Source organism: Sinohyriopsis cumingii, chromosome 15 (genome assembly GCF_028554795.1).
Source record: "Sinohyriopsis cumingii isolate HCF-2022 chromosome 15, ASM2855479v2, whole genome shotgun sequence".
Taxonomy (NCBI): domain Eukaryota; kingdom Metazoa; phylum Mollusca; class Bivalvia; order Unionida; family Unionidae; genus Sinohyriopsis; species Sinohyriopsis cumingii.
This window is the reverse complement of record NC_142975.1, coordinates 141138921-141166010: the sequence shown is the minus strand read 5'-3', so window position 1 is coordinate 141166010 and position 27090 is coordinate 141138921. Positions and strand designations below refer to the sequence as shown.

The window sequence follows — 27090 nt, the reverse complement described above, 5'->3', positions numbered from 1 at the left end:
ACTTGGTGCATTTCTATTGCAGATCTCAATTGCAATTGGATTTTCTAACCAGAAATGTTCTGGAGTAGATGTCCTTTTGTTGTGTTTTTTGTACTACCCACAATGCCCTTTACAAGAAGAAATCCCCATTCATATGATCATTTTGGGGTTCCATCATGAAGGTTTTTCAATGACAGTGGATGTGTTCAGATAGCAAAACCTGGAGACCCTTTCACATGGTTTGGATCACCCATTCATTTTACAAGGATAGTTGGTCCAAAGATGAAGTAAAGGCAGTCTTTTGCCTCAAGTGGGTTGCTAATGGTTGTGGGAGACAGTGTATCACTGATGGTAGGATGAACGTCTGGCAAAGGAGAAACAGTGATCCTCCCCCTCCCCTCCCTGCCTAACAGAAAATATCCTATGACTGTTATTGCCAAGAACTGCCACTTTAAATTCTCTGGTGATAATCGCCCCTTCTCATGTAAACTCACTAACATTTACGCCCTAAGAGAAGAGGAGAACTAAAATGCAGGGCGTGCATAGGACACCAGTAATAATTGTTAGCTGTCTTTTTCGGTTAATGAAAAAAAAATCATAAGACGTGTGAAATCAAGTAGGGCGGAAATCAATACAACATTGATAACTCTGAAATAGCACTGAAGACTTGTATGTGCACATAACATCTAGTCAAGGTACATGTAGAGAAAATATGACTTTTTACAAATGGGGTGAGAATGATACATGCAACATGCCACAAAACTGTGTTACCAGGATCATTAATGCTATAAGAGATACCTAGTAATTGTTACAGTTTTTAATAATTGAGGTAAGGTCAAAATGATCGGAGGTGAAGGATGGCATTCTAACAGATAAAAAAGTCCTACATATTTCCTACACTGCTGCCATGAATTAAATTCTGTCTGTTCCACTGTCATATCTGCATGTTACAGCATATCAGTTACATCACCTTTTTCAACAGGAAATGACAATTAAGTGTCAACAGCATGGATCATCACTTCGCCCAACTTTATTTTTTTGCCATGCCGTGACTGCATTATGGAATGTCGTGGCCAATACGGCTTGGTCGGAATGTTTCATAACTAATTCTGATTTGCTATCAATTTCATAGGAACAGTTGGTCCAGTTGATTGTTCAGCTGGCCTGCCATTTGGAGATAAGGAACTCATGAAAACTGTAAAGGCACTTAGCTCACTCATATGGTTGAATTGGTTGCTTGGCAGTCTGAACATACGAAAGACAGTGTATGACTGGCAAGGCTGGCCAGCTATGCAGTCAGTCTATCTGGCCAGCTCATTGGTTGGACCTAACAGACTCCTGACCCCTTAATCGTGCATACCTCATCTGTATGGCTTGACTGGTTGGTCAGCAGCTGGAATGGTGATATATGGTTCGTTCATCTGTCTGGCTAGCTCAGTAATGACATATTGCAAATCTTCACATCTGATTTGTTTTATTGATCTTTTAGTGCACAGATGGGGTAAAAGATTGCAAGACCTCACATCGCATTGTCATAGTCATATTTGTCAGCCTCACTGTCCTAGACTTTTCCCCAGTAGGATTATAATATATAAGGCTCTTTCTACTCACTGACATATTGATAGCAAAACCTTTACAGTCATTATTAATCATACATGGTTCCAAGGCTTGATTATAATCATGTACTTTCTACCATACGCTCTAGCGCTGGTTCTGCATCTGCATGGTGGGTGGATAGGGCATCTTGAAATCAGCCATGAGAGTACTCAAGAATTACACTGTATTCATGGTCAGAGTATATTTTGGTGCTATTTTGCATCTTCAGGTGGGGTGGAGAGTGCGTCTTGCTAGACCAAATATCTTCATACCCAAGTGCACAGACATTATAATGAACAACTGTATACACAGACATGTCTTATTTCCATCCTCCATGACTTTAAATCATTTACACTTCTCATTATTGGCTGATTACAAACACGTATACATAAAAATGAAATAATTAAGCAGAAGTGTAATAGTTGGTAAGTACAGCACCCAAAAGGTTTCTCTGGTGAAACTGAATGTTATCTTTCAAATACATATGACAATAACAAACAGTAAAATAATTGTAAAAATATTCATTAATTCACCAGATTTTATGAAAATGTATGCACCATATAAAATAACATTCACTTACTGCACCATCGAAAATGAAATATGAATGATTAAATTTAAGATAAATTAAGAAAATTAAACTTGGTTGCTTGTAGGATATCTTAGCATATATAATAGTGGTAAACTACCAGGTACGAAGGGGAGTTAACCTGTAAAAGTTGCTTCCCTTTGGGCTGGATTTTGAGGTAGCAGAAAGTTATCCTAATGTAATGTGATCAAGTAATGTGTTTGACATTTCAATCACATTCTTTGCTATGTCTGTAAATGTACTGTTTTAATCCTTACTTTGGTGGTGGTGGCTCCATTGCAGGTCTTGATTTCCCAACACTTCCTTTGTCTGCTGACTCCTCTTCAGCATTAGTATTTATAAACTGTGAAAGGAAAAACTTGTTAATGTGACTTAACAAATAAACTGTCTCCCTTATCAGTAAATACATTATCAATATGGTAAGGGGTCATCCATTTAGTATGTGCGCAAAAATCTGGCAAAGCTTGACCCCTCCTCCCTCCTTGTACACATGCACACTTTTTTATACACACACCCACCTGCGTACCTATGCTTGACACACATACACCCCAATTCTATAGAATGGCCTATATTTAATCCACACAGAAACCATAAAGGATTAATAATATTAATGTGTTTAATAAAACAGATAGTCCACTGATGCTGAATATCTGGCTGCATCAAAGAAATAAGCTGCGTAACTTTAAACAGTTTGTCTAATGTCTGCTAAAATTCAAACGCCGACTGAACTCAGTCGGACAGGTTACGTATTATCCAGGTTTCAAGCCCCCATTTCCTATGCATACATACATTATCAGTAGCCCCCTCCATACACGTGTATGCATCTGCATTACCCCCCTCCCCTCTTAAGTACTAAATGGATGGCCCCTAACCTGGAAATGAAAATCATTAAAAGGGATTCACTAGCAAGATTAGTAAAATATGCTAAAATAAGTTGAAACTATAAGCGGAACTTACCTTTTATAATCAGTTGAAACTCTTTTCATGTATTAAGAACATTGTCTATTCTGATGCCATTGAAATTAAAACTACTGGTCCAAATTACTATTCAGATCTCATTTACATTGTTTCCTATGACCGTATTTTTTTAAACCATGGAAATGATCTTGCTGTAATGGCCATAAGTATTAAATATTTTCTTCTTGTAGCTGTCAACATCTAGTCACTAAAATATAACATCCAACACTGACAAAAAACTGAAAAGTAAACTATTCAATAAATGTCATGAATTTTGATGAGTAATTCTTAACTCATTCGGCCCCAATCCCGTCTGTAGGCGTGATCCGGTTTCTGCATTCATTGGCCGATCCCGCCTGTAGTCGTGAATTGTTTACTGCATTCAATGGCCGATCCCGTCTCCAGGCGTGATGAATGTGTGTTAGATACAACATCTCTGATTGGTTAGAAATGATTTATTCCAAGAACTAAAGAACTATTAAACCAATCAGAAATGATTTTACTTTCATTTGTGGAAATTTGAATTGTTCAGAAGCCAAGGGCTAAAGTTTGAGAGCGGTTTAACTACACGTGTTCTGTTCATGAAAAATAGTAAATGATGGCGGACGGAAGAGTGATTTTTGATGAGAGCAAAAATGTGGAGTTTCTTGGGTTTGATCTTGAAATTATTGAGCAAGCTGAGGAAAGATATGTTCAGCAATTGGATATTTTGTGAGATTTAGATTTGGGCATAGAAGTTTCTGAGATTGAATCGTCCAAAGATGATGATGCTGACAGCGATGATGACAGAGTTCTTGCGGATAAACGTTGCACATAAGTTTGTAAATACTGTATAAATAAGTTGTGAAAGACTTCGACAAATAGGGAAAAAATTTCTTCAATGTGTCGACAAATTCATTTGAAACAAATGGTGACAATTTTGTGGATTTTGTTTGGATATAAGAAGAGAAATTAAGGTAAGAGTGAATGCATGTGCACAATGTTTTCAAACAGGTAAAAACTATGGGGCACAAGCAGCTAGACACAGCTTTGTGCCTCTGGGGCATATCAGCAGAGATACTGAAAACAGTGCCGGGCCGAATGAGTTAAGCTTAAGTGACTCAAAGAAAAGAGTACTCTACATTAGTCTCTATTTTTGTACACCTTTCAGATGAATTGTAACATTACCTAATGAAATTGACCATTCTTTAGTCTTGAAACCCTTAACAAGAGTCCCTCCAAAAACTGATGTTCTTATGGGCAAAAAGAATCTCCAGGAACTTAAGATAAGACCATTTCTTCCTTTTGACTGCCATGCATTGAAACAATCCCTGATATTCTTCAGCAATAACAAGATTTTCAAACTGGCTGCTGTGGCACACATACTTGGCGCACCACATTCATTTAGGGCAAAGTGGACATCATTAGAAATCTTTGGAGAAGTATTTTGTTAAAGACCCCATGTCCGTATAACTTTCATTTTAAGTAAAGCTGTGATATGATTTTTAAAATGGTGACCATATTGGCTGTAACATTGGCACCATTTTTGTTTTGGATCAACTAGACATGACCTGCAGTCTTCTAATTAAAACCCTATCTGATATGACCATTGGTTCATCTGAGTAGATATACAAGGATTTTCAAGATGCTGTAGTGGCGACCATACTGGAAATCAGATCAGCACCATTTTCATTTAGGATCAACTAGAGATCGTATGAAGTCTTCTAGTAAAAACCCCATGTTGATATGACCATCCAACTAGTAGGAGTAGCATTAACAAGCTGACCACTGTGGCAGCAGCCATAATGGATGTGCCAGCAGCCATTTTCAATTAGGACCAACTAGACTATGTAATGAATGTGTATATATATAAAGTTAAATGGCAATCCTCAAAGAAATTTAGGTGGAATAGTAATAACCGACCATCATATAAGCTCTTCAGATCTATGACCATCAGAGCTAATAAAAAAACAGTCCCTCGAGGACTTATTCTCCACTGGGAGAAAAGAATTTCCAGGAATTCAATGTACGACCAGTTCTTCCTTTCAAATGGCGAGTGTTCAAACCATCTCCAAGATTCTTCAGTAAATAAAAGGTTTTCAAATTGGCTGCTGTGGTTCACATACTGGATGTCTGACACCATTTTTATTTAGGATAAAGCAGGCATCATTAGAAGTCTTTTGGTGAAAGCCCCAAGTCATTATGATCATCCATTCAGTGGGTGTAGAGGTGTGATTTTTAAGACAGTTGTCATGGTGGCCATATTGGCTGTATAACTGGCACCATTTTCATCTAGGACCAACTAGGTATCAGAAGAAGTCTATTGCTGAAAACCCCATGTTGATACATTTGGAGTGTAGAGCTATTTTCAAGAAGTGACATTCTGTTCAGGAGTAGCATAAACAAGATTTTCAAGAAGGCCCCTGTAGAGGTCATATTGTATTTCAGAATGGCACCATTTTCATTTAAGACCAACTTGACATCACACAAGTCTTCTGGTGAAAACCCCATGTCAACATCACATTCTGTTTATGTAGAGTTGTGATAACAAGAATTTTAAGATGGCTCCCAAGATGTGATGGAGTGATGTGATTTGGATTTTTAATGTAGCTTTAACAATTTTTCAGCCATATCGCTACAATGTCTGCAGTGTAGCAGTTTATAGTGATGTCCAGCGCTGGGGCATCATGCCACAGACCTATAGCATGATGTCCCACCCAGTCACATTATCCTGAAACCAGGCCGACTAGTATGGTATGACTAAGGCCAGGATCGAACCCATGACCTTCTGCATCCAAGGTGGAAGCTCTAACCACTCGGTTACCAGAGCAGTCGGTTCATAAGAAGTCTTTTAGGGAAAATGTTAATCTGACCATCCATTCAGGAGGCATTGTGATTAACAAGATTTTTAAAATGGCTGCCATGATGGCCATCTTGGATACAAGATTGGCACCATATGTACTTAATACCAATTAGACATCATAAGAAGTCTTGTAGTGCAAACCTTATGTTGATGTGACCATCAATTCAGGTGGAGTAGCAATACATTTTATTTAAAAATATGACCACAAGGTGGCCACACTGGATGTCTGAACATCACCATTTTCATTAGAGACAATCTAGATCATGGGATGAATGTGTTGTGTAAAGTTTCAAGGCAATCCCCCTACTAGTTTCAGAACAGCAATAATAAACTTGTGCTAATAGACAGACAGATAATGGATGACAGACAACAGAGCATCCCATAAGCTCTTGTCTTAAGTAAATTTCAAGGCAACTGACCAAGTAGTTTAGGATTAGTAGCGATAACACGCTTGAACTAATGGACAGCAACAAAAAAGCATCCGCTCTTCTGGTCTTCATAAAGTTCAAGGCAACTGTCCAAGTAGTTTAGGAGGAGTAGCGATAACAAACTCATGCTGATGGACAGATGGACAACAGACCATCCCGAGCTCTCCTTGTCAATGTTAAGTTTCAAGGCAATCCTCCCAGAAGTTTAGAAGTAATGAGAGAAAAAAAGCTTATGTATAGATGTTCGGACAATGGATGAGAAACATCAGACCATTCCATAAGCTGTTCTGGTCTATCTAATAATGTATGGGTACTGCTTCTGAAGATAGGCAAGTAGTTCCATCATCATTTACTCTGAAGATAGGCAAGTAGTACCATCATCACTTACTCTGAAGATAGGCAAGTAGTACCATCATCATTTACTCTGAAGATAGGCAAGTAGTACCATCATCATTTACTCTGAAGTATGACAAAGTGACTTTTAACTGCCAAGTGTTTAAACCATCTCTGATATTCTGTAGTGATAACAAAATTTTCAAATTGGCTGCTCTGCAGGACATATTGACACCATTCTCATGTATAACCCTAAAATACATCATTAGAAGTCTTTGATGAAAGCTCCTTTTCAATATGACCATCCATTCTGGAAGACCAGTGACAGCAAGATTTTCAAAACAGCTATCATGGTAGTAATACTGGAATTATGATGGACACCATTTTCATTCAGGAGTGATTAGTTATCAAAAGAAGGCTACTGATGAAAAACCCATGTTGATAAAAGCATCCAGTTTTGTCAGTAGTAGAGATGCCAATGTTTTTAAGATGGCCTTATTGAAGGTCAGTTTGCTAATTTTTTTATTTTTTATTTTGGACCAACAAGACACCACAAGAGCTCTTCTGATGAAACCCCCCATGTCAAAATGATTTTCCATTTCAAGATAGCCAATATGGTGGCCATACTGGACGTCAGATTAGCACCATTTTAACTTATGACCAAAAGGACATTATAAGAAGTCTTCTGTGAACATCCATGTTGATATTAAGTTCTCTTTTGCTGAGTAACAACTACAAGATCGATTGCTGCCATAGTGGCCATATTGGATTTATACTGTGTGCAGTTAGGATCAACTAGATATCATAATAAGTCCTCTGGTGAAAGCACAATTTCGACATGACCACCCAATGAGTATATGTAGCGATAACAAGATTTTATAGATGTCCACCTGGCAGACATATTGGAGAACAGATTAGCACCAGTTTCTTTCATGACCAATCAGACTTCCTAAGAAGTCTTTCTGTGAAGAATCCATGCTGACTGACATTCACTGAGATGTAATAATGAGATGTTCAAAATGGCTAAAGTGGTGGACCATATTGGATTGACTAGACATCATAAGAAGTCTTCTGGTGAAAACCCCATGCCAGTATGACTTTCTGTTCAGGAACAGTACTGATAACAAGATTATCTAGATGGTGGTCGTATTAAATATCTCATCAGCACCATTTTCATTTTAAGACCAACCAGACATCATTACAAGTCTTACAGTGAAAACCTCAAGCAGATACGAACATCAATCAAGGAGGGGTAGTGATAACTAGATTTTTAAGATGGCCATCATGAGACATCAGATCGGCACCTTTTAAATTTGGACCAACTAAACAAATAAATCATAAAAAGTATTCTGGTAAAAAACCCATGTCAAAATGACTTTCCATTCTGAAATAGTTACAAGATTAAGTTCGCTGCTGTGGTGGCCATATTGGATGTCCAAGTGTCAGCATTTCATTTAAGAATAAGAGAATAAAGTTTCATTGGAATCTTCCAAGTAGTTTAGGAGGAGAAACAAAATAAACTTGTACTAATTGATGGATGATGGACCATTTCATAAGTTCTTCGGGCCTAGGACCAGTTGAGCTAAAAATGTCTCCAATTCACACTGATTTAAAATATAGGGCAAACTACCAGTCAGGAGAGTCATTCAGCCCTGTACTCTGAAACGCCATAATCACTTATCATTATTTCCTCAAGTTATTCAAAAACTCATTTACTGATTGGGTTGCTATTACAGGTTTCATGGAATGTGATCCCTGATTGCAGGAATCTTTTTAAAAAAATAATTATCAACTTACTAAGCAAGAATATATAGCACTTGTTGTTAGACAAAAGATTTAATGCTTATAATTACATAAACAGAAGAACTGAACAGACTCAAACTGAATGTGCTATATTCCAAACTTACCTGTTCTTGAAAGATTGGAAGCTTTTGCTGGTGGGAGAGAAGCTGACTTTCCGAACTCTGGGTGGCAGGGGACTCTGACCGGCTGTTGGTAGGAGATGAAACTGGCGACTGTCCAAGGGAGTGGACTATGGGTAAAAACCTGCTATTGAGAAACATTTACTTTGTTAAGTAGAATCTAGTGTAATTAATTCAACTGCATTTGTCCAACCACAGTTATAATACAACACCATGTACTGAAAAACAATTATTAAAGGCCATTCAAAATTAACCCAAAGCAACTGTAATGACTCAACACTGCAAAATTCAGTGAAGTCACTAGAGCATGAAAAGTAGGTTACTTTGAACTTTTGTCTGTCATGATCTGTACCTGCCATGATAAATACACCAATTACTTTACACGCTACCTCTCAAATCCAACCCTCAGGAAAGATTTTTTTTCTTTTCCACCAATACAACAAAAAGACAAAGAAAAACAACTCTTCCAAATTACCTCCCTCTTCCACTGTTATGTAGCTACCTATATACTTAATGTTTACCAGATTAAGCTAGAGTGAAACATCAATCAGGATGCACTCATTGTGGTGAGGCATGAGAAGGCTTAACAGTAATGTGATCTAGTAAGTATTCTTGGAGAAACATTTCACTTTCTATGTTTCCCATGCATATTAATATCAGTAGATTAGGTTAACAGGAGAAGGCAATACTGAGCTTCCATCTTCAAGGGAAATGCGTCTAAAGCCCCTATATGAAGGATAAACCACTTCCATAACAAAAGAGCCTTACTGATGGTCACATATGTAATATCAATACATGGATAATGAGAAAGAAATGCTGCCTTAACCCAAAAGTTGGGGAGAATCCAATGAAATGTGCTAAACCCATACCTGTGAAGAGGTTGTGCTTACCTGGGTCCGGTGATTGGCCACCAAACCAAACAGATTAAATTCTTGTCTCTACAATGCAAGATCACAGAGGCAGAAACTTGAGAAAGCTAACTGTACATTCCAGTCGATGGCTTCTATAATGTCTGAGATCAAAATGTTGCATTCAAATGCTAAATTCACAGGGAGATGAAATTTTCAGGAGACATTTCTTTCCTTGTGAGACCTCAAAGTATGACCCACTTGAACCAAAGCACAAAGCATGTGATGTTATATCCTCATTTTTGGTCTGCACCAGAAGCTCGCGTTGTCAGGTACCACACATTTTCTCCTTGAATTTCAAGTAGTGCTTAAAATAATGGACTAGGTCTTGAACACTGCCTCTCTTGACATATCAACCTAGGAGCACACAACACATATGGCCACATTTCTGGTTGCCTGCAGACAGTTACCGATGCTTGCAATAAAACCTGGCTGCATCCTTAAGACCATGGAACCATCCAATCTGAACTGGAGATAATTGAGGTACATACATGGGCATGCAACTTGCTCACTATGCATGTCAAAGCTTGGACCATCAAAACACATGTTTTATTAGATGGCACCTTATGTATGGTTTGAGTAATGGCTAGCTTGTCTGAGCTGATCCATATCAAAATCCCTGAAACATTCCACTTTGGAAACAAGGTGAGTGATCTGAGTTTATTCAAATCAAAGTGGTCAGCATGTCTAGTACAGGAATGTCCTTGTCATGGTCTGCATCACCGCTACCAAAACTAAATGTGTCAGAAATCACGGAGCAGCAGCCATTGATGGTAACGAGCACACCTTTTCTCCTCAAATAACAAGAGAAAAAAGTTAACCAATAGAAAAACTGAGGCATTCAAAAGGGCAATGCTGTTGTCCCTTCACTAGCCTCTGAAAACATGCCACTTTCCATTGTAAGCCTTTAAAGTGGAGGGTCTTTTAGCTTATCAGATTCTCTCCATGATTGAGGGTTCAAATTTTTTCTGTACAAAGATCTCCTCATAAAACTGACATGAAGGGAAAACCTGTGGTGGCAGGAATGAAAGATCCTTGACCAAGATGTTTGACCAGGCTGACATCGATGGGATTTTCCTGGGCATGTCCATCACTAGACTGAGTAGATTGTTCATCCAAGACTTGTCCCATCTGAGGAAGTCTATATGAAGCATTCTGCATTCCTGGCCCTTTATCTTTTGAATTACTCTCAAGTTCAGAACAGATGGAGGTAAGGCATGGCCCAAAAAATCCATCCAAACTAGTTTCCATGGCATCCATGGCCCAAGCCTCTGGATCTAAGATTGGAGAGACAAAGGTGAGCAGCTTGTGGTTCCATCTTGTTGCAAAGAAATCAAACCCTGGATGCTCCTGAAGTGTGCATATCTAAAGAAAGACCAGTGATGAATGGACCACTCAGCTTGATTAGTTTGGAGTCTGCTTGACAATGATTTGGCTAGAACATGTTCTGGAAGCACTGGGATGATCTTGTTGCCCCTCCCTCCCCCATTTGATGTGGCAGGTGACCACCACAGAACTGACCGACATTAGAAGGATCACTTTTCTGTAACAATGATTCTTCCAGAAATGAAAGGTATTAGTTGTAGCCTACATTTAACAGGCTGATATTGAGTGATATCTCGTTGGTGAAGTGGGTAATATATGAGGCACTCAACTGTACAAGCTGGCTTACATATAAAATATGATCTCTTGTTAAGGCTTCTATGATCTCTTGTTGGGGCTTCTATGATCTCTAGTTGGGGCTTCTCCAGAGGAATCTTTGCTGTAAGCATTTGACTCTCTTCCCACTGAGTCAGCAGTGTACTCTGCAGAAGGTGCATGAAAAGGCACTTGAAAAGAATCAAGTTGACTGCTGCATGTATGAAGCACGAGTTGCAGGATCTCCTTCACAACAATCCACTCCTTGTTGGAAACAGACTGCATGCTAGATAAACCATACAATTTGCATGGGAGGGAGATGAACAAGGCTGCGATTGGTAAAAATCCATACTCGATAGATAATGTGTCATGAAGAGGCAAGATCTGACTTCTCCCAGTTCACCATATTTTGGTGTGTATAATGCACACTGTTTCACCCAATTCTCTTATCAGGAAGAGGTATGTGTTTTATTAAAGTACTTAACAAAAGCTCCAGGTCAGTCTGATGAAGGGATTCAGGCACTATAGCTGCCAACATGTCACATTCACTACTTGTGAAGTATAACGTCCATTGCAGAGAAGATGACTACCGATTGGCTATGAAGGTGTCTCTCCCATCTTCTGGAGTGGTCTAGTCACCCTCTGTCCCACACTGGTTTTGTTACTATCGTAACTCATCAGAGGTATTGTTCTGGGCGATTCATTTCTTCTCAATTGTACTAAATATGGCAAACAATACATAGGTGAGACTAAAAGGGAATGCCAGGTGAGAATAAAAGAACACTCGAGGTATATCCAGAATAATAAAGGTTCTCCAGTGTCAAAGCATTTTAATCTATCTGACCACAACATCGACTGTGTGAAATACCACATAATAAAACTTATTTGATCTGATCCAGAGCTCCATGGTAGCTTTTTTATAGAAAGAGAGAGAACTTTTTTGTATATACCAATTACATACTCTACAATCAGTAGGGACTAACATATCTGTTTAAATGGGAGTCCAGGCATTTTTAACTTATAACATCCTTGCACTTTGCATTTAAGTTTTTACCAGTACAGTTTAACCTTTCTTGTACGACCAACCCTTCTGCCAAAAAAGTGCTGTCTCAAGACAGGTGGTCTCTCATTAAAGGTTTGTGCAAAATTACCATTTTTCAGAGTCAAATTGCAGCAAGTTTAAGAAGGGAAAATATCCACAATTGCTGTACATGCAACTTATTTATGCACTTATTCACAGTTCTTGTCAAAATATTGCAATCATTTCATCTCAAAGTAATTTTGTACAGCAATAAAGATAGACATCAATCAGAAACATCAATTATATTCATATACACACAGTAATATTGATTTATCCTGTCCACAAGTTAACCTGACATGTCCATAAATTTCAGACTGACTTCAGTGGCATAAGAACTGCACAGTTAGCTGTGATAACACTTATTCATCTTGTGCATGAATTAGAGGCTTTGGTCACACTAACAGTCAATATGGAATATATCGGTACCAATGAATGAAATCAAAAGTCTGAAATAACCCATCCTGAAACAAAATTGATTTTTTTAAAAGACAAAACCAAAAAGCCAATTCACCCATGACATAAAGAGATTAATTAAACAAAGGGTGTAACAGGCAAGCACCACATTGAATGCATGATGACTTGGTGTGGGTTTAAACAATGGTAAAATCAAAACATAAACACACACACAAAGCTTTTACAATGACAATCAAGTCTGAAAATGATAATCACTTATTAAAGATGAAGGCAGAGACCTCATTCACCCCAAGTATAATGGATTAACTCCAAAAATAAATGATATATAAGACAATTAAAAAGATTTCATGACAGCCACTGTGGCTGATATATTGGATACCATATCAGCACCATTTTTATTTAGGTCTAGCACGGCATCATTTTAGTGAAAAACCCATGTTGATTTGACCATGCATGTAGCAGTAGCAATAACAACATTTTCAAGATAGCCAATATTGCTGTCATATTGGATGTCAGGTTGGCACAATTTTCATTTAGGATCAACAAGATATTACAAGAAAACTTTCAGTGAAACCGTCAATCAGTCTGAAACAGTAACCCAAGATTTTCAAGATGGCTGCCATGGCACCCTTAGTGGAAGTCATATCAGCCTCCTTTTCACCAAGGACCAATGAGACATTATAACAAATCTTCTAGTGTAAACCCCATGCTGATATAACCACCAATACAAGAGATAAGATTTTCCATTGTGATGGACATGAAGGATGTCCAAGCAGTTACCATTTTCATTTAGGACCAACTAGATCATGCAATGAATGAGTGTGCAAAGTTTCATGGCAATCCTCTATGAAATTTGGGAGTAGCAATAACAAACTTGTGCAAATGGATGGATGGACAACAAACAAAACACCATCCAATAAGCTCTTCTGATTTGGGAAAAAACTAGCAATAACCACACCCTGATATATTTATGTGAGAAATTCAGAGTTTGAAATTAAAAACTAAACTTACCAGGTCAGAATAATGAAACAAACTGCAAAAAATACGCATAAATTTCAACAAAAATCACAAGTTAGAGGTTACAGAAATCTTAATTAGCAATACTGTACCATACTTTTTGATTGATGGGTGGAATTACAGATGATCTTGATGGTTATCATGAGGTGATATGGTGCAATGTTAATAATATCACAGCAAAATCTTAAACTGGTGAACATTTGGTATACTGGTAACAACCAAGCAGTGGAAATTTTGGATGAGTTTCTTCCCTCTGCTTATACATTATATAGATGGGAAAGACAACATTTTCCATCTCTCTGGGAGAGCAGGAATCTAGAGGTAGTGGACTTAATTTCCTAATGTTCATGTGGGTGGGGAATGTACTTACCATTGAAATGTAATACCTATGTCTTGCTCTAAAGGTGAAACGAAAAACAGTGGACACTTTTTCTTATGTTTTTATTAAATGCTAAATGTAACATTGATGCCTCTGCCAACAACAACAACGTTGTTGGAGAAGTGATACTTATGTCTAACCTATGCTTTGCAGGCAAGACATAAAAATTGTGCTATATTGATTTTTTCTGCAGCTTGATTATGTATCAATAGCCTCACCCATATTCCTACACTACACCACACCATATCACTCACCCCCCCCATTGCAACCCTGTGCCAAAACAGTCATGATTTTAAAACTGCTTACATCAAAACAGATACTCCATAGGTATAAACTATATTTACCCTTGTAAAATATGTACCTAACGATAAACAGCAGAGACCCAAACCTGCCCTCACTGATCATGCCAAGAGATCAGGATCTAGGCTGTTTCCCTGCAATCATTAGAAACATCAAAACAGACTTGTCACAAGATTCAATAACATTCATGAAATTAAAGTTGAAACAAGAGAAACTGAATTGGTTCATTTTAGGTTTATTTCGACTTCATTTAATAACATTCCTTGATTTTTGCCTTCAGTCTGAGTACAAAGAAAAGTTTTATTAGTACAAAGAAAAGTTTTATTAGTGAATTTCAAGTGTGGTAAATTATTTCAAAGCTATCTTACAGTAATAATGAGTATTTGTTCCTCTTATTTAATATCATAATAATTTTAAAAAGACCTGAACAGAAAATTTGAACAAATGTTAAAAAATGTAAAAATGCTGTAATGGACTGAAAATCAAATCAGTTCATCTACATATACATATAAACCTACCAAATTTCACTTCTCTATGTGAAGTGTTTTTTTCCTTACTCATACTAACAAGGTTTTTATAAAATTCTAAAGTTTTTTTTTTTGTACAAATAACTGAACAAAAGTGCTAGAATGTCCTAAGAATCGTGTAAAGACATCTATATGGACTTAAAAAGGTTTGTTAATCTTCCTTGTTTATGGCAAATATATATTTTGAAACCTTGCTAATGACCTTCACAGTATGGACAAACATACGAACAGACAGAACCAAATCAAGATACAGAAAGGGCCAATGTTTTATGTGTAGATTAAATTGTTTCTTCAAGCCTAGTAAATGTATATATATAGTTACTTCCTAGAGACCTCAACAGTTTCCGATATCGTAGGACAGAGATGGACCCTAGAGTCAATATCAATTATGTGTCAATCTGACTTCTTATGTCCATAAAAATAAAGAGACTTTAAAAACAGTCTATGCCATGTTACCTGGGTATGACATCACCAATGCTACTGTTGCCGAGATGACTCCTCTGTGATAAAATCTCTGGCTCGCCTGCAAACAAAATTCCTTGATTATTATTCCAGTAATTAAAATATATAGATGAAATGATGCTTCCTGAAACTTGTGAATAGAAACTTTTACTTCTGAGTTTCTTATAGTTTTTCCACACAAATTTTGAATAGGTGCAGAAAGCATGAACAGACAAGAATGGATACATGCATTTCCAACTAAGCCACAGCTCAATACATTAACAAGTGTGCCATGTTTATGCATCATGAGGTTGTACCCTACTTCAAGAGCTCTTTACCATCAAAATCATTTAAGATAGACCAAAGTTTGTGGTATTACAGAAAAGTATACAGATGTAGCTCTACAATGATACCAAATACTGTAGAATTTCTACTCATATTACAAACTACAGCAGCAAAAAGTTAATTTTTTAAACCGCAGAAATTACGAGTTGTTGGAACAAGAGTTTGTGTCTTGATTTGAGACTTTTTGGCTCGAGATCTAAAACAGTCTGGTCAGAACTGCATATGGACATGTGAATGTTTGCAAGAAGTAGGATCAGTTTGAAATTTGGAGTAAAAACTGGCCTGGACATGATAATGATGGGTCCAATATGCAAGAAAACAAAAAACAAAAATTTAAAACATTAAAACAAAGTCTAACTTTTACCCTTCTGCACATGTGTGAGCTTAATAGCCAATTCAAAACAATGTCTTTAATACATTTAGGCATCTGTTAAACAAAAATCTCCCAGAAGCAAATATATTTTGATGTATTCAAAAGTAACCCCCAAAATGTGTATCTCATCCACACTTCAGGCGTTAATGACAGAATCTCCATGGGTGGACTCAATGTTGGGTAACCAAGAAAGAAGGAAAGCTTGTACATACCACCTCTATTTATCATATGATTTCATATTACCATGAGCTCAACTGTGAAATGTGAAGACCCCAATATACCTTTGTGAAGACCCCAACATACCTTGTCACCAGTCTGTGTTGCTTGTATTCAAGCAATTACCCTTTCTGCTACAGGTGTAACTTACCTGAGTGGGTAAGATGAGAGTTGTAGATAGTTAGGGACTTGGCAGGATAGCATGTTATCACAGATTCGTCATCTTCTGGAGAAAAAACAAAACAAAAGGTATACTGTACTATAACTCTAATCAGTTGTTAAACTTTGTTCTCTTTCACAAGTTTATATTAACTTACGTCTTTTATTTAAATAACTAAACTCCTTACAATACAAGAATTCTGCATCTTGCTGGCTCCCCTGTGACACAATCCAAAAACCCCACAAAGTCATCACTGCAAAAAGAGTAGATCACTATGACCTGCTTTTTTTTAATGGTGAGTAGTACCTCCAAGATGAATAGACACATCAAGTTTTACAATGGTTCAAATGACTGTCAGATGATTTGAGCTACTAAATACAAAAGCTTAAAATATCTGGACATGAAAAACAGGTCACTATAACCTCTCAGGCTGACTAGTTCCTGGATGAATACATGCATCAAGTTTCATAACTTTATCTACAACCACATTAGAGAAAGTGAGCTAAATGCAAAAACTTGTAAGACCTAGAAAAGACGGTGTTCGGGATTAAATGAGTCAGCAATAACACTAGTTGTCAACAGCCTATCGGCTAACACTTTGGACTCAGAAACAGGACTGTGAGTTCCACTGTGTTCTTCATCAAGGCTGGTACTGATAAACAAGTATTTCATGTTGGAGTGTTGTTGTTGTTGTAAGGTTTAACACCATTTTTCAACACAAGATAGACTATGCATGGCAGCCAATATTTTGGTGATAAAGCCTGTAGACAAGACTGCTGACAGCAGAATGGACTGGTCAATAGCTGCGATGATATATGACGACTGTTATGGGTTATGTATACAGTAACGGCCAGTGAGAGCAGAAAATGACCCCATTCATCTGGTGTTAAGGCTATGCATGGACATATGAGGGGACTTGTACCCAGTGAACTGACAACATGGGTGAGGAGTATCATCTGTATTTTCGAACTTCCTCATAAAGTGCATTGTGCAAGTAGTCTCTTGGATCCAGCACTATATTTGTGACTCCAGTGAGTTTGCAGGATCCAGTGTCACTGTCTTTGCTGACTGAAGTGATGGTCACTGGGTATGATTCAAGAAATATCAAGTAGGGCAGGGATGCCATCATGGTGTCATGGAATTGTATAAATCCTTTTATTTATTAAACAAAATATACTCAGGTTTTGTTTTTTGTGTACAACGATACCCGAGGGTGATTTATGTATATTGTAAAATATTTTGAAATAGTGAATTCAGTTCATCTTATGCCGCACGTGTGAAGTGCTTTCAATGTGAAAAACCAAATTCTTCCAGCGCACAGAAAATTATGACTACTTTGTCTGTGTATAAATGCCTCACTGCAAGATTAAATCTAGACATTACGGAATGTATTGTCAGTGAGTGGTCTACTTTAAGGACTTGCACGTCTTCAGCTGTAGAGCTGACCAAAGTGATCACAGAATGACCAGAATGATTGAACAGACCCGAGTGACTGGAGCAATCTGAGTTATCGAAGTGATTGGATTCGATGTGGTGCCAGCTGCAGAGCTAACCATAGAAGTTAACCATAGCAGCTGTGAAGCTGAACCATGGCAGCCGTAGAGCTGAATAAACGGTGTTGCTGGTCGAGTAGCAGGTGATTGGGCATTGCTGACTGAGATTGGTGGGCGCTGATTGCTTGATTGACCAACCTGGAATACTGATGGCTTGATTGGCCAGTGTGACTGGTAGCAGAGTGTTTGTTTACATCATTTCACTATTTGAGTGAATATATTTTACCATACGAGTAAAATACTAAATTTGTTTTACTATTTGAGTAAAACAATCTTATCACTGTGAATCATTCACTCCTTGTCCTTGTACTGTGTAAGGTCATTTATTGGTATTTTCATTATTAAGTCCATGCATTTTATGTTAACTGATCCAACATCTGGATCATATACACGAACATAATAATCATAATTAATTGCTCATTCAAGTCATTCGTTATTGAACACTGTATTTTTATCACCATCAAAAGTGTTCTGTTGTGAATCCGAAATCCCACCCAGTTATCCTGTTACACATGCTGACCTGCCAACCCTGACGACTCAGTCTCAGTAAGGCAGCTGATTTTTTGGCAAAGATCATTTTCCCGTAGTTTTTGCTAGTATGCTTAAGTCCGTATTTTAAGGGTAATTTTTGTAAGACTTACAGCAAAATCGTAAGAGTTGGCAGGTCTGCACATGGAAACTACATTGGCGCTAGTCACAGAGTTAGGATGAAAGCTCAGAATGTCTGTCTGATGAAACTTGACCATGACCTATTCTCACTGCTCAAAAAGTGCATCTGCAAAATGGTGGACCAATTTCCTTCCATGTTTCAGACAATGGAGGTGGGGGTGTGTCAATAAACTGCACCAGACACATAACACGACTCTCAGCAGCAACTTTAAAACATCTGCATTTCTTGCACTTGTCATTTTTTTATACCTCAAACTACAGAGTAAAAAGACCAAAATGCAATTAAAATTCACAAACTAGATGTAGCTCACTAACAGAAGACATCTGTAAGATAAATGCAAGAACAAACTACATTCAAAGAAGAGAGAGTTGATTTTCTAATGATTATTAGATTGGGTAATGTATTCCAAAGATAAGTCTGCATTAGCTGTCACCTTATGAGCCACAAAAGGCTTATGAAGTCTCAACAAAATAAAGCTAATAACAAAATAAAACTAATAACAAATAGTCTACACTAATGATGATATATGTGGGGTGGATAAGAGCACAAGTCTTATTTAAGGAAAGAGAATGGACCAGAATGACTAATCAAGTTTTTTTCCAACAATTAAATGCATCTATTCTAAACTGATAAAACAAGAGGCCTTAACGGATCTGATATCATTCACCTGGGTAACTGATAAATGTAAACTTGCGAAAGCAAATTCATCCACAAAGTTAAATTGTGGAGTAGAATGAAAAGTTTGGAGCATTTAAATGTCAAATTTTTTATCATGCCTTAAAAAAAGAGTGCTTCCAGCTTTCATCTTAAACAATCAGAATAGGTCAATCACAATAATTTTTTAAAAAAATATAAATATTTTAACAAAAGTGAACCATGGTTGCACCTCATATTATTCCTCTGAGAAAAGACTTTTTCAGAATTACTCAACAGCTGATTAAAAAAAATTCCAGCCTCTTGTCCAGAAGTTAGTTTCAGAAAATGTAATCATTCCACCTACATTTTCACTTGTTCCAACATTTTGATCTCATGCTTGATTCAATGAGATGCTAGCATTTTAATCCACAAATGACCCCCGCCCCCCCCCCCAAATAATGTAGCAAAAAGCCAGACAATCAGATGCAAGACCATCTCTTTGGTTGCATCTCACTCGTTACTGAACCCAATCCAACATCTTGATGAAATAAACCCACATTTTAAGCCTGATCAAAGTCAGATCAGTATTATTGCTTGTAAAGGCTAACACACTCAACCAATCAGATGCAAGATCACCTAATTTGTATGCATGGATCTTATTTGTTGCTAAAATCAGACAGCCCATAGCACATGCTGAAAGTTTCATCAAATTTGAATGAGAAATGAAGCCTGCATAGTGGGAACAAGCTCTGCCAATCAGATGCAAGATCACCTAATTTGTATGCATGGATCTCATTTGTTGTTAAAATCAGACAGCCCATAGCACATGCTGAAAGTTTCATCAAATTTGAATGAGAAATGAAGCCTGCATAGTGGGAACAAGCTCTGCCAATCAGATGTATAAGTGCCTTATAAAAATATTTGTGGATCTCATCATTATCAAACATATTCAAGACCTTAATGATAATAATCATAATATATTTAAAGTCTGATCTAAACTGGATGAGAAATATGGCCTTTAGAGCATAACAAAGATGACAAATCAGATTGACAATCAACTCATTTATATGTATGGATCTCCCATTATCAAATTCATCCAACATTCTGAGGACATAAACCCATATTCCAACTTTGATTTAAATCAGATCACAAATATGGACTCCAGAGTGGTAACAAACAATTATTTATGGATGGATGCAAAAAGCATAATGGACAGAGTCATACCATAAGCTTGCTTAGCTATTACAAGTATTTCCAACAGGTGCCTGACTGAATGAATAAGACAAAAGAATCCATAATTATGTCCTGATATGGAAACTTTTCATGCTTATCTGTACATACCTCCAGAATTGGACTGCTGAGAATTTGGTTGAGAGATGCTAAGGGATCGAGAGAGGGTTGACACATCTGAACTGTTACTTGAAATGACTTGGACACCATGAAAAAACTGAGACAAAAACTCCCACTCTAAGATGTGCTTCGGACATGTAAGCAGGGACCTGCAAGAGAAATAAAACCATTAATGAATGTATGAACTAAAAATCTTTCATATCACATACATCTTAGAAACATTTCGAACCATGCTATTAAAATTTATATACCACTGAATTCATGGATGAGAGAGTTAAGGCCACATTTTATCTCAGTGACCAAGTTAAATTCTTTTGTGCCCTATAAAACATTACCTCAAAGTTTGAATCTACTAATTTTTTTATACAGGAATTAAAGCAATGTTTACATACCCAGCAATAAAGTTTTACTGTACCTAACACATTGCTCTTTCAATTTTTGATAAAAAGAAAACAAAACATATTGGTTCTTACCTTCAGCAAATTTTATGAAATCAGGAGGACTTATTGCTCCTTACCTCAAAATCTCAATGGAAAATTGAAAAAACTAAAGGATGACACTTTTACAATCATTAGTACATAGAAAAATGTTTATATAGATTAAAAATCATTTTCTTCCATAAAATATGCATTTTTGCATTCTGGACACTAATTCCACTCCTTTTTGTGTGTGTCTGTTTGACTATGTATTACTGCCAAATGTTATTTATGTTTTGTTGAGATGTTTTGCTTTTGCCATTTAATTGTGATTCTGCTGAACCCTGGTTTCTGAATGTAATCAGCTGCTTACCTAATTATTTTAAAATAATTTAAGTAATTTTTTAATATATTTCTCAATGCAAAACAAAATTGCATGTTGAAGTGGTATTATATTAAACTCTTATTAGCTAAATACTGTTTCTTGTTTTCCCTTTCAGGCAGTTTTGACATCCAAACATGCCATATCTTTGTCACATCAAAGAAAAATCAAGGATATTTTAGCCTATTGCATCATTGTAAATCTCTTTTGAAACAATGAATGCAACAAAAATGTGTCAATGTCTGCCACCAATGTGCACAGATGATTCATGTCAGAGGAACAAATATAAATAAAAAACATTCTCAAAAATCATGTATGCTGGGGTTTCATTTAGAAGCTGGTAACCAGTAAATTCAGCACAACTTATTTTGATAGGAATCACTGCCTAAATTTCCAGAATTTAATAGTCCTATAATTCATAGCTGTATTCAACTGGAGACAATTCATCCAATTAAAATTATTGTCTTCTTCCATTAACAAAGATCTAAGTCTAGACGACATCTGCTTTTCTGATTCAGCATAAATGGAAAAGCAATCAATCACTATTAAAACGAACCAAAAATCTTCAGTCTCTTCCTTTTACACCCAAATCAATCATGAATAGATGATGGATGATCATGTGCCCATAACAAAGCAAGGAAGACACATACCTTTGGCTAAATACAAAATCAAGATGTTATTTGTAGCAAATTATCATCCAGTGCTAAAACAGTTTAGCAGAATGGGGATGGTGGGGCAACTTGAAATAGATATTAAATACAGCTCTTCCTTGTTAAAACACACTTGGAGTCTATAACTGCTGACTACACAATGTACCAACATTGGCATGTGATTCTACTGGTGGTAGGACAACAGTTATAATGGCCATCTACTGGACAGAGTTTTCAAGCAGAAATCAACCACTTTTTGAAAATTAAGGTATTTATGCATTCTAACCACACATTACAGAAACCAGTAGCAGCAAGTCTGAGGTATATTGACAGTGTGTTGATTGATATTTTAGCAAAAAAAAGAAAGACAAAACATCGATTTTCCATTAGATGTCAACAGTTCTAATTTCAGTTCATTCACTACTCGTAATGAGAACATTAGGTGTCATAATCACACTGTGCTTTTCATCAGTCACATTCTTTCTCAACTATCTACAATACAGACCAGACAGCACACTATATATACTCGCTTACAAGTAAGACTCCACACAGCAAAGATTATGATCTGCCATAGTATAATGCACCGGCATATCAAGGTCTATGTTATTCTACTGATTAATCCTAGCAAACTGCATAGATCCAGATCTGCTGGTACATCAAGTAATGGCAGATCTGGGTCTGTGCAGTTTGCAGTTAGACTCATGAGCGAGTATAGACAGTAATCCAAATCAAATGGCTAACTTGTGTGATGCATGCTGCTCTAAGTCAACTTCATATGTCCAGCTAGTGCAATCATCAAAAAGGAAAATGTTTGATAAGATCTGCAGATTTTTTTTTTTTTTTTTAACAATAGCATTTAGCTGTGGAAAACCACTAACTTGGTATTGTCAGACTGGAGAAAGTGCATCATAGCACGGGGACAAAGTGCATCCATCGAGTCAAATTTACCATTCTGCTCTGCCAAGAACGATAGACTGGTTGTTTAGTGATGTTAAAAAATAATTAAATGACAAAAAGTAGAATAAAATGTTTACATAATCAATTGAACGTAAATTTTTGTGAGCATGAAACTGGAAACACACATTATTATTTAGGCTTTAAACAGTTCTGGTAATTATCCCGCCACCACAATCACCCCCTGGTCAATTACCCCCTGGACAACTACCTCCATGACATAGTTATTTCCCCTGTGTAAAAGAAGCACATACACAGCGACTATCTGGAAGGCCACAAAGACATGGCTGCTGCCGGCCATAATTTTTCATTGATCTCTGAAACATGTTTTATCGTGTAGAAGATGAATTACACAAAACAAACACATCTGCTGAATGCGGGCACCACAGCTTCCAAGCTAATGTTGACAGATGTCGTCCAACCATATGGGAATTTATAGATTACATCAAACACGAACGATCACTAGAGCAACTTCATATTATGCAAGCTTTGGCAGGCCATATACAAGAGCAATGATGAAAGTGCTGTGCTGAATTTATTCTTCGCCTGCTTCTTGTAATTCGTAAATATGACCGACTTAGCAGGAATGATTACCTACATGGAGTTCCACACAACTTGCACTTCTAATACCCCTTACCTAGTACTCTTTTTTTATATTAGAACTGAAGCTGCACTTGTGATATAACTTCTAAAACAGGTTATACCAGATTATAAATTAACATTATTTTTCAAAGCGAGTGACACTGAGGAGTAAATGTTGGGGATAACTGGAATTTAATGCAAGTCTCATATTTGGTTCTCATTTCAAAAGTTTTGTTATACTTTATCAACTAAAAATTGGTCATATTTAGTACACATCTTCATATGCAGATCCAGAATCAAACACAAAATTTGTTCTCTGTGCAATGTTTCACTGTCGGACTCTAGTCCAACATACCTATCTGACCTCACCCATGTGTACACACCAGCAAGATACTTACGCTCCTCTTCTGACAATCGTATACTCATTATTCCCACTATGAAAACAAAGTCATATGGACAGTGTTCTTTTGCATACCACGGCCCAGCAACGTGGAATGAATTGGCCACTGAACTTAGACACAAAGACAGTGATCACATTCAAGAGGGCTCTGAAAACTCACTAATTTCGACTGCAAGAACAAACTAAAAAGACCTAACAATGTTTCCTACCAGAAATATTCTCAGCATGTTTTTTATTTTTTAATGTTTTTCTAATTTCATGGTGTTTGTTTTTGTAATAATATTATTATGTTTTTTATCTTATAGGTGTTGTCTAATGTTGTAAAGCGCTTAGAGCTTCTAAAGATTTGGCGCTATACAAAGTCCTCATAATTATTATATGCGCAAGATGTGGACCAAATTCAGTTTTGAATGCAACTTAATCTTTCCTGACAGCTACTGATGAAAAATTAGTCAAAAAATTGATTCAAATTCCTGAACCTATTTGTTATAAATCATCCACTTTCTCACTTTAATCAGTGTATTTATTTCTTTTATACAGAGGAATAACCATGACATGGGGTTATTGTCCAGAGGGTGATTGTCTGTGTGTGTGTGACGGGGGAGGGGGAATGTCACTACTTTGAACATCGTTATGGTGTAGTCCATTACAGTACTTGATGCATCAGGTTCCTTAATGTGGCCTGTTAAAAAATGACCTTCCAGTGTTTGCTGGAAATATGGAAAATGGCAAGAATTCAATTTATGTTCCCATAACTGTAACCTTAAGAAGAAGTTAAACCTGTTGTGCAATGTCAAAATGAAATGAAAAACCCCAATGAACAAAGTCCCACACTGCATCCCTGCCCCAAAAAATTACAAAAGATAACGCTGTACATATGTTGTAAAACCCCCCAAAAGAAGCAATCAAAGAGTTACCATACCAGCTATAATATAAAGCATAATTCTAAAGTTAAGAGATTCAAATAGTTACCATGCCAGCTGTACAAAATATAATGTCTCTCTTACACTAATTTAATATTTCAAGTCTAATTATTTATTTGCTTTTAAATGTAGCCTTCTTGTTCTTTTTTAAGCAGCAGGTTGAAAGTGAAAAGTAGGTTAAACACTGTGCAATTGTGCAAATATTCAAAGAACAAAAATAGCTCAGCTAGAAAAGTACAAGTGATTTAGCAGTCTGCCAGTCAATAATGAAATGGCTGAACATGACTACAAACCTTATATAGTTAACTATCTGGCTGTTTTCATCCTTCGGAGGCACTGGACCTGAAACAAAATAGGCAGATAATTAAAACCTGACCAGCAGATGTGTTGACCCTGAAACAAAATAGGTAGATAATTAAAGCCTGACCTGCAGATGTGTTGACCCTGAAACAAAATAGGTAGATAATTAAAGCCTGACCTGCAGATGTGTTGACCCTGAAACAAAATCGGTAGATAATTAAAGATTGGCCTGCAGATTTTTTTTACTCTAGACGTATTGCTCCTTCAGAGCTGGATCAGTTTCCAAAATGTTTCAGCCTTATTTCCCTAAATCCTGATACGTATGCACCCCCTGGCCAAGTATTTTCATCATGTTTATTACATAGTGAGAGAAATAAAAAAGTTGCCTATAATTTGTCTTTGGAGCACATCAATTAATGGACTTAATGCTAATAGATGCAATTAAGAATTTGAGCATACTGACTTGTTGGCATAAAAAATTTGAAATGGCAATTCATTTAAATTAGAACAACAAATCTTGCCATTAATATCTTGGAGCCATCTACCAAGTTTCAGTGCAAGGCCACTTCCAGCCATTGATATGTTGGAGTCATCTACCAAGTTTCAGTGCAAGGCCACTTCCAGCCATTGATATGTTGGAGTCATCTACCAAGTTTCAGTGCAAGGCCACTTCCAGCCATTGATATGTAGGAATCATCTACCAAGTTTCAGTGCAAGGCCACTTCCAGCCAGTAATATCTTGGAGTCATCTACCAAGTTTCAGTGCAAGGCCACTTCCAGCCATAAGTGTCATGTAATTCAAAGCTGAATTAATGACGAAAGGATTTCCATTCTGAAGGGGAAAAAAACCCAACCTGAAACAAAAATCTCTTCAAGGAACTGGCGCTCTACTGGGCAAACAGAATTTCATGAAATTCAAGATAAGACCTATTCTTTCTTTTGAATTTTGTGTGTCAAAACCATCTCTGATATTCTACAATGACAACAAGATTTGTCAAATTCGCTGCTGTGGTGGACATAATGGATATCAGATTTGCACCATTTTCATTTAGAAGCCTTTTGGTAAGAAAAAAAAACATGTCATAATGTTTATTCATGTGTGGTAGTAGTGACTATCATTTTGACAGCTATTATGGCAGCCATATTAGATGTACAACTTGTCAGACTGGCATCAATTTCATTCTGAACCAACTAGGTATAACATCAAGTCTATTGGTGAATACCCCTATTCATACAGCCATCAATTTGAGAGAGGAGATAGCATTATTTTCAAGGCAGCCACAATGGTGGCCATATTGAGAATTAGTCATACTCATTAGGACCAAGTAAACACCTTAAGAATTCATCTAATGAAAACCCCATTTGAGAATGACTGCCTTTGAGGAGTAGCTAAAACAAGATTTTCAAGATGGCCATATACTGGATGTAAGCATCATTTTAATTTAGGATCAACAAAACATTATGAAGTCTTTAGTGAAAACCCCATGATGATATCATGATTAATTTCAAGAAGTAGTGATACAATTTTCAAGCTGGCCACTGTGACAAACATATTAAACCCCAGATTAGCACCATTTTAATTTAAAACCAAGTAGACATCAGAAGTCTTTTAGTGAACATATGTTGATATGACCATCCTTTCATCAGGAGTAGCAATAATGAGATTTTCAAGATGGCCACTGTGTGGTGGTCATACTGGATGTCGGATCAGCACCATTTTCAAAATAGACCAATTGGACCCTATAACAAGTCTTTTAGTGAAAACTCCATGTTGAAATGACAATCGATGTTGAAGATGTAGCAGTAACAATATTTCCAAAATGGCCACAGTG

The 27090-nt window shown here is 36.9% G+C and overlaps 1 protein-coding gene across 2 annotated transcripts in view; it reads right to left on the bottom strand.

Moving 5' to 3' along the window:
• Positions 1–27090, bottom strand: part of LOC149782926 (uncharacterized) — a 149423-nt gene that overhangs the window by 27037 nt on the left and 95296 nt on the right. Inside the window, exons 6-11 of one of the 2 annotated variants that reach the window (XM_089934482.1) lie at positions 25252–25300; positions 20643–20800; positions 16434–16508; positions 15364–15430; positions 8629–8770; positions 2419–2504 (exon numbers count right to left, since the gene is read on the bottom strand). In XM_089934482.1, the coding sequence (XP_089790608.1) occupies positions 2419–2504; positions 8629–8770; positions 15364–15430; positions 16434–16508; positions 20643–20800; positions 25252–25300 (577 nt within the window). The remainder of the gene's footprint in view (positions 1–2418; positions 2505–8628; positions 8771–15363; positions 15431–16433; positions 16509–20642; positions 20801–25251; positions 25301–27090) is intronic. The other variant, XM_089934483.1, reaches the window with a different exon arrangement.